Here is a 9,928-nt window from a genome sequence, read left to right on the forward strand (position 1 = left end):
TCATACCTGCCAACTTTTAATCCCTTCCATTATCATTTTTCCCAGTGGTATTAAAATGGAATTAAAACTTCAATTTTAAGCAAACAAATACGTAGTATATGAGCAATCTTATGTTCACAACAATGATAGTAACGCATATTAATATATAAGCTTAATTTTTGTAAGAATAGTGATGATCAAAATCATTTAAAAATTAAATTTATAAAAGAAAAAAATAGTATATATTTACTACCACTTTAAATATGAAAATAAAATCTCTAGCAAAATCCAGGAGAGTTGGCAGGTATGAGTTATTAATATTTTTCAATTAAGAAACAGCCCAGTAAATATTATATGAATTTAACTAGTCCTTTTCGTTAACTGTTTCCAGGAATTAAAAGCTGCGTTTGCATCCCATGGGTATCTCTTAACAGCTGCTGTATCTGCAGGAGTCAAAACAATGGACACCGCTTATAACATCCCTGAAGTCTCCAAGTAATATACTTTTTTTTCTTCTAGATATTGAAAGTATTGTTCTACCCTATTTTACGATTTGTTATAATTTTTAATTTTTTTCACCAAAAAATGCATTTTAATTGAAGAAAGGTAACAAAAATTACCTTTTGTGAACCAATAAAATTTTACACACACGTTGTTCAAAAATATAAAAAGTTTTTAATAGTTGAATGGAAATAATTTTTTATCATTTTTTGCAAGATATAACATATCTTGCAACTACCAGAAATGTAAATAAATACTGTGGTATATATGGAGTGCGCAGGGTTGCGGGTCAGGGTGTTAGAGTAGAAGTCAGGCATTCAATTTACGGTTGGATTTTACGGTTTTTATTCTTATTTTATTTAATTTATGGTTTTTATTTTAAGTATGGTTGGAGATGGGATGCCAACTGCTCCGCTGTCTTTAAAGGTTATAATAAATTGGTGGTGCATTATATAGTAAAACTTGCAGAATATATATAATTAAGCCCACTCTTTGAAAAAGTCACCATAAATTACTGCATTTAAGTTGTATTTCTTATAATGTTTAAAAGTTTTGATATACAGTGGTGGAAGAATTCCTGAAATTGAAAAATGCTAAACTAAAAATTACTTACATTTCGGTACCACTTGAAAATAACTTTATTCCCTGCGGAGGCAAGTTGGCATCCCTGCTAGTGTGGACAGCTGTAGAAATGTTGTTTTTCTTATGATACTTTGAATTTTCCATGTGTAGTTATAGAAAAACTACTTGAAATTAAATATACTACACTAAAAATAACTTAAATTTCTGTACCACTAGAAAATATTTCAGCTGCCAACAACTTCTCTTTTTGAAAATTATTTGATAGAGTAGTAGAAAATACAATGAATTTAAGTTTTCATAATTTTGATTATAGTTTTGCTAACAGATTAAAAGCCTCATCGCAAGAGAACGGGATTAAAGTGTTGTTTTATACAAACTGCGTAATCATGCACATGCAGGGATTCCAAATTCCATCGCTTTGAAAAAAAATGTTTTCCAGTGGTAACGAAATTTAAGTAATTTTTATTTTTATTTAGAGTAATTTTTCCGTTACTACATATTCAAAATATTAAATGAAACACAACAAATTTCAAGATCGTTGAAAGTAACCACAATGACTGCTTTCCCAAATGAAGGCATACAAAATGTTTATCACTTCATGATGAATGGGATAGGAGTCGCTGCAGAGTTCAACTGTCAAGTCAGAGTCAAAGTCAAAGTCAAAATTCGTGATGAAAATTACTTCGCGACTTAACAAATCAAGATGAAGGGGTAAAAGCCTTGAACAATAATATGACTATGCAGTTATCTATTACATTAAGTTTTAAAGGAATTTACGTTTTATTTCAATTTTAGTGCTGCAAGGAACTCTAACATGACAAAGACGCGTCATTGCAGCATTAAGAGTGTTACAATTTTAGTAATTAATATTATTGTCAAAAATAAGTTTCATAAATATTTCCCACGGCCCCTAAAATTGTTTAAAGGGATAAATTTTATAAAAGGATTAATAATTATAATAAATTGTTTTTATACATGAAGAGCTGAACTATTTATACTTCTGTTAGACATAGCGGATTTCAAATTATATATATACTAAAGTAAGAATCACTGATCAAATACCAAATTTTGCTCCGCAAGAATTTTTTTTTAACCAAGTGGAGCAAGTTGGCAGGCCTCTGGTTGCTCATTTTTGGCACATTTATAACCATGTACTAGGAATGGTATATATATGTCTATATAGATGTCTATATATATTATGGTAAAAGAAACTATCTTGTTTCTGCTGAAATAATTCTAATGTTAATCATTTTTCAATGTTCTAAATCGAAGAAAAGCATAAATAAATTTTAAATTGTTGACTTGAAACTTATGTTTTGATTTTTGCAGATACCTTGATTTCATTAACGTTATGGCGTACGATTTGCACGGATCATGGGAAAAAGTTGTAGGCCACAATGCTCCAATGCGTGTCAGACCAGAAGAAAAAGATGATGAAAGGACATTGAATGTTGTAAGTTATAACTGGTACAAGATACTCAGAAAAAGATCTTACTTAGGTCGATTCTCACTAACTCTAACTTACAGTACTCTTTTCATAACCGGTTTCATAATTTTATAAAAACTGTCTTTAAACAATAGATTTGTGGTTGTTAAAGTTAGACTTTGTAGTTTTGTAATTTTAAACCCAACTCATAAGGCCCGGAGCAGACATCGAGACAAACTTACCTTAGTTTAAGATGTACATGACAATGAGGTGAAAAACCCACGTGAACATAGCGTAGTTAACCAGATGATAAGCTAATTCTAATATGACATTGCATTCACGGAAATAGTGGCATAAGTGCCTGATTTAATACTTTCGGAGAATTTATAATTAAACATATTACTATAATCACGATGTTTCTTTCCGTAATCGAAGACATTATAATTAATGTACCTGATAAGAAGCAACTGAATAGATCTTAGAGGGCAAGCTTATTTAATAAATCAGTATAAACAGAGTTCAAAATAAAAACAATATCAACCTAAATAGCTTTCGTTCTAATGATCGGGTTTATCTGCCAATCTTAATGGTTCAAATGGTCTAACTATTACCGTCTGTATGTTGCCTACCATAAACCTACTACTTCTTCTTCTTTCGATGGATTAGGATTTTCGGCTATCAAAATTTTGCTGTAACCTCAATCTAGAATATGTGTTTCCAGCAATTTCAGAGAAGAACGGTCGAACGTGTCGACTTTTTTATATCAATTACTCTTTTAGAATATGTCACTACATCTCGAGAACTAAAGAAGAGAATCGATTGCAATTTCAGAGAAAAACAGTCGAACGTGTTGACCTTCTTACATCAATTACTCTTTTAGAATATGCCACTATATCTCGAGAACAAACGAAGAGAATCGATTGCAATTTCAGAGAAAAACAGTCGAACGCGTTGACCTTTTTACATCAATTACTCTTTTAGAATATGTCACTACATCTCGAGAACTAAAGAAGAGAATCGAAAAACTTTAGCACACAAATTTAAAATTCGTTTTTCCAAAAATAATTCCATGTCTAACTATTTATAAAAATATAACGATGTTGTCGCAGTTTCCTGTTTTTGTAGGTAATGTTTATTTGTCGGAAAATCATATAAAAGAATCCATTTTTCCCACATTAATTTCCATATTATTTTTATTGTCATCAGCATAAAAGTATAAGCAGTCACAATAATATTGTTTTCGTTATAAAATATTTTTGTATCATACGAGATATTTCATTCTGTTTACCAAACAAATTTGACTCAAAATAATAATTTAGTTTAAAGAAATGAATGTTGGACATGCGAAGTGGGCAAACAGATAGGAAGTAAGCAAACAGAAATCTTTATAGATCAAATATCGATCAAATCGAGGAAATGGTTCGATCCAAAAAATATTGTATACCTTGCAAATTAAATATACAAAGAATGTTTCCCAAACACTTTCAGAATAAGAATTTCGAGAAATTGCTTTTCATATTGGAAACCGTTTTTCTTCTCTTTCTGTTTACGAACACTTTGATACTACCGTTTTTACACAATTTCTGCATACAGACAATTTTATACTGCCGTTTTTCCACACTTTCTGCCTACGAACACTTATATACTGCCGATTTTGTGCACTTTCTGCCTACGAACACTTATATACCGCCTTTTTTCTACACTCTTTGCCTACAAACACTTATATACTGCCGTTTTTCCACACTATCTACCTACGAACACTCATATACTGCCGTTTTCCTACACTTTCTGCCTTTGAAAACTTATATACTACAGTTTTTCTACACTTTCTGCTTACGAACACTTATATACTGCCGTTTTCCTACGCTTTCTGCATACGAATACAGGCCTGCCAACTACTAAGCTTTCTCCAAAATCCTCAGTGATAGACGGATCATGGGTTAGAGACCCCTTGCCGTCAGATTAACCTAGGTAAGTTTTCGTGGTTTTTCTCCCCATGTAACTCAAATGTGGGTTAGTTCCATCAAAAAGTCTTGTACTAAATCATATTTCGCTCAATACTTGATCCTGGTCTTCTAGATTGGGTTCAAAATCACAAAGCTACGGAGTTGAACATCAGTTGTCGTAAACCCAAAATTAGATCAACTGTCAACGACGCCTGTAAAATAAAATAAAAAATACTTGTGAATTGTGAGACAATTATTATTTATAAATTATCAATTCTGTAAATCTTTCAATTAAGGAATATGCCATCAACTACTGGATTAACAAAGGAGCTCCAAGAAACAAAATAGTTTTGGGAATGGGGCTTTACGGAAGATCCTTCACTTTAACTGATCCATCCAAAACTGATCTTGGTTCTCCAGCTAAAGGACCAGGTAGAGGAGGTCCCATAACCAAAGAACCTGGAATGCTGGGATACAATGAAGTAAGTATTGCATTAAAAACGTTCTCTTAATTCGCCAGATAAAGATCTTTCGCAGAAATAAAAATTTCAATTAAGCTGTTTTTCATCAGGTTCTCCAGCATCTTAAAAAAATTCTTTGAATTGATCTAAATTCTGTGACTTCATAGATCTATTTGCTCTAAGTGATATGTGATAAATGATAAGGGATAAGTGATAAATGATAGTAGTATTAACTGATTTGACCTTTCCCAGTGCCCTATTGCATTTTTTCATTGTTTGGGGGAAAGGATTTGTGTGAAATATTCTGAGTGCATCAGATAAAATTTCTGAAGTTACTTACATTATATCACATTCAACTTGATTGATCCTAAGTGACGGTCATCTATCGGCATAAAAAGGAATTATTTACCTTTATATACTCTATATATCTCAGTTTCCAAATATCACTACTATTGAGCAATTCAATTGTGCAATTATTATTTACACTTCTACCAGATATGACCATAGCTCACTTTCGTGATTTTTAAATTTAGTACCGATTGATATATCTTTACTTTTAGACAACAAGAGCATGTCTTCGACCTGAGGTCGTAATAACTTCTAAAATACTAAAACTTCATATCCATTTTATCTTTTAAAGTTAACAAAATATTTTAGATTTAGTTTCCAATTGAAAGTAGAAAAAACATGTTCAAAACACATGCATTTCGAACTGAATATGAAGATTTTTATAGTTTACATGCTCTGGTAGTCCAAATATCATAGCTAATAAATATTATAGCTCTTCTACCATTTCTTTTTTTATTTTTAAAAACGCACTGCCGAACACTGCTTCAGCCTATAATGAAGTGATATAATAATATGCTTATTGATAATTAGCTTACTTTTCTGAGCCAACTTGCAAAAGCAACCCAGATCTGTCCAGATTGCTTTTTTCTAACAGAGTTTAGAATACATGAATGTGGCAATTGCCGTAGCTTCCTTAATTTCAGTTCAAAGTCGTTTTGTCGTACCAACGAGGTCTATTCAAAAAGTATTCTACCAAAATTTATATTGGAACTGTGAAAAAAGTTTGGTCCACAAGGCGAAATGATTATTTGAGGAAGTGAACACAGAGAGAGTTTCAAGAAGCTATTGTTACATACAGATTAGTCGTACTGAACTAATGCTATCACTTAAGACATTGAAAAAGTTTTTATACCATCTGGTTTTTTAAACTAATTCGATAAGTATTGCTCAGTTTATTGTGTTGTAGTTCAAGTCTGAAAAATGCTATTCATTGGACTAAACACTCTTTATCCCAAACGTATTCACCTGTACAAGTGCACTTAAACAATGTTTTCCTTGACCATCGCATTACTCAGTCCAAGTCACATTGTTAACCCGCTGCAATGACTCAACAAGTGGTAAATACGAGTGGCAATGAGTTAATGACTTAGCCCCTGAAAGCAAGAGTTGAGGGATTTGGAAATTAATTTGGGAAAAAGTGGCATTAAAAGTTGAACAGTGTAACTATAACAAAATTTGGTTAAAACTCGGGGTTTGTCTAGTCAAAACAATCTGAAAAATAAAGCAGGTGTAAATAGACGCAGCAATTGGCACTTCACGGATAAAAAAAAATAGTTTTATCTCCGCAAATATTGCCGTATAGCAAATTGGACAGATCACCTGTGTGCCATACCGAACGGGAATATTCCGCTTTGTTTCCGCAAAGAAAAACCGTTGGAACTAGTGTGTACCACCACAAACGACCAGAGTTTGGAAAGACTAGCTTGAATCATTTTAAAAAAGTGTTGATTTTATAAATAAAAGTCAGCTACTGTTTAAAAAGTCAATGTACATTTTTTTTCATAACACATTTTTGCATTTTTATCTGAAGACATATTGCCTTATTCTTTAATGCTAAAAAAATTGGAAAAGCAGTTTTTCCTGTCTGTAATAAACATTTCCACAGATGATTTGTTTTGCCTTGGAATGAAAAAATTTATTGGTACCATTTGCTCTGGAAAGACGTGCCGCGTACGTCCTGAGCTGTTTGTTAAAAAATCGACAACGACGAGCTGTACGCGCTACTCGTACAGGTCATTGTTAGAGAAATGAAAAAGACGTTAGCGGGTCACATAACAGAAATAGATAAGTTGTTTGTTTCGATTACTATAATACATAGAACCTATACCACCTCGCAGTGAGATGCCAACCACTGTTTTGTAAGCGCATTTGTGTATTTTATGCCCAGCTCAAGTAATTAAGCATTGTTGCTTCAACACTTAATTTTATCACAACAGTTAATTACAATTTTATATTAATTACAATTTTATATTAATAACAATTTAAACATTAACAAAAATTTAATATTTGAAAATCATAATCTTACCTTGGGGCATGTTTTAATTTATTTACCTTGAAAAATCTTTTCTTATTTGTGTTTAAAATGTGTCTTTAGTTTTATGTACGTAAAAGGCTTATATGTGTTTGTATTTCACACCAGATCTGTTTGAATCTTAAACAAGGATGGAAGGAAGTAGTCCCAGATAAAGTAGATGCTCCATATGCATATTCAGGAGATCAATGGGTCGGATATGATGACAAAAAGAGCATTGGAATTAAGGTGAGAAATTAAGAAAAAATACAAATTTCAGAAGAAAAAAGCACCTTTTTATGACATTAGACTGCTCTTATTACAATGAGAGATAAGTTAAACCTACACTTTATTGCCCTTAACGACAGTTTAAATTCGTTTTCATTAAAAGAGGGTACCAAATACCAAATTCTATGTACCAAAACTAAAAACAGCAAATGCTGATGCAGGTAAAGACATTTGTTGTTATTTACTTTTAAATTTTAATCTTTGGAAGTTAGGTCTTTTATGTTATGGAGGCAAATTACGCAGAAGAATATTTGTGTGTGTGCTTTGAACGGATTTTGAATATTTTCGCGTCGTTGATTTCAAGTCTATAATCGGCTTCACTCTAGAAGCTGCAGATTTTATGCAATTTAATAATATATTCTTAACCAGGATTTTTTAAAATTCAATCGATCAAATATAAATCAAATCAGAGTTGTTCTTATTGGTTGAAATTGAAGAAATAAGACATGCTTTTAACGCATTTTTTGTTATAATTTTTTACGATCACTTTCCTTCTTTTTTTTTCTCGAAATTTTTGTCAGTACTTCTATTCTTTATTTAAAAAAAATGCAATTTAACCAAAAGCGATAATACTTGCCACTCAAAATTATTGCGTTATTCAGAGCTAGTATTAATTCGGAAATCAACCGAACTCCTAGAGTGATATTTACAGGACAGTTTCATTTTTCATAAACATATATTGAGTATAACAATTGTTTCATTAATTATCTAGGGAAATCCTAAGATTTTGGCCCAACGTAATTTATTAATTATTATCGTATCTGCGACTAGCTCAAGAGCTATAAGGAACAGGGACTTGCTGATAGAATGATAAAATGATAACAGTAGAATATAGACAATAAGTTAAATATATATTAGTGATGCCAGTCAGTACTCAACTCCAGTCATCATCCTGTTTTTTTTTCCAGTGTAGAAGTTTTCAACTACTTAAAACACAGACTATTTTTCCGTTGCCTTTTAGGTGACAAACTTCGTTGAAAGGGCAAGTGCCGCAAGTTGGGTACCTCAACAAAAACATTCATATTGAGGCATTATTATTGCATGCCAAAACTTTTACTTGTATCAAACCCTAAATTTTCAAAATATAATTCTCGTATAAGAGGGATTTACAGAAGTTTTACCCACCAGAACACATAAATATGTTAAACTTATCCATGAAATACCATTTTAAATTAAGTTACTATTGCTAAGGGTGTTGGCAAAATGTGATGTAAATCTGCAAGATTTAATCTTAATATCCCACCATATTTTTAAAGTTCGTTTACGGAAAACATTTGTGCTAAGAATTTTCTTCTATGGGGAAAAGGTAAAAACCATATGTTCTTACGACCAGTGTTTGAAGAAAAATGCTATCCCTAAAGTTACAAAAAGCTAATCCTCAAAGTTTTATTTGCTTATTCTTTTACAGAAAATGTCGAAAAAAATGTAATTGTAACTCGTAAATTTTCAAATGAGGGAAAAGTAGAATGCTATTCATATGGTGCTTTATATTCCAGGTTGACTATTTAATTAAAGAAGGACTGGGAGGAGGAATGGTTTGGTCATTGGAGACTGATGATTTCCGAGGAAATTGCTACGGCGAAAAATATCCACTTTTGGCACACATTTACACAAAACTTAATGGCCCTGTTGTCAGACCTACCATTAACCCAAACATTAGGCCAACAGTTGGACCAAAACCTACCGGAAAACCTAAAGGCTTTACTTGTCCAGGTGAAGGTTACTTCAGAGATCCTCATAATTGCTCAGTCTTCCACTATTGCGTACAAGTAAGCAAATGGGAAATGGCTAGGCATACCTACAACTGCGGAGCAGATTCTGCTTTTGATGAAGCTTCAAAAACATGCGTTTTGAGGAAGCATGTTCCAGGCTGTTAATATTGAACCGTTGTTAAATAAAAGTTTTTAAGTTATATTTTCTGTGCTTTAGTTTCTTGTTATTTATTTTACTCACGCAAGTTTATCTTTTAAAATTTTGCTCTTAAACTATCATAAGTGTTCTCTTCTACCTATTTTCATTATGGTTCAACAATTTCTTTACCCTGAATGAAAGCTGTAGTTTCAAGGAAAAGCATGCTCACAAGAATTCGTTGCTTAGCAAACAATGATGAAAATCTGGTATAAAATAAAAGAATCTTACTAAATTTATCTCAGGAACCTATAAAAAGTGGACATTTGATAAACTTCTCCCTAAATAGAGAATTATTTGAGAAAATTTCTCCTAACACAGAGTGCCTTTTATATTATATATGTTTTAAATTGCAAAAATTATTTCAATTCCAAGCTTTATTTTTCTAATAATTATTCACGTATTCATTAAAAATTTCAAATTTAAATATTTTTTTAGCAAATAGTTTGAAAGAAAATAGCAAATGATTTGAAAATAG

General features: G+C 31.7%; 1 protein-coding gene across 1 annotated transcript in view; it reads left to right on the plus strand.

Annotated features, from left to right (window-relative positions):
- LOC122268288 (probable chitinase 10) overlaps positions 1–9,456 on the plus strand; it is a 150,299-nt gene extending 140,843 nt beyond the window's left edge. The window contains exons 23-25 of the mRNA XM_071181735.1: positions 4,731–4,916; positions 7,384–7,503; positions 9,039–9,456. Of these exons, the coding sequence (XP_071037836.1) occupies positions 4,731–4,916; positions 7,384–7,503; positions 9,039–9,419 (687 nt within the window). The 3' untranslated portion in view covers positions 9,420–9,456. The remainder of the gene's footprint in view (positions 1–4,730; positions 4,917–7,383; positions 7,504–9,038) is intronic.
- The last annotated feature ends 472 nt before the right edge of the window (positions 9,457–9,928 follow it).

The sequence above is a fragment of the Parasteatoda tepidariorum genome, chromosome 6 (genome assembly GCF_043381705.1).
Source record: "Parasteatoda tepidariorum isolate YZ-2023 chromosome 6, CAS_Ptep_4.0, whole genome shotgun sequence".
Taxonomy (NCBI): domain Eukaryota; kingdom Metazoa; phylum Arthropoda; class Arachnida; order Araneae; family Theridiidae; genus Parasteatoda; species Parasteatoda tepidariorum.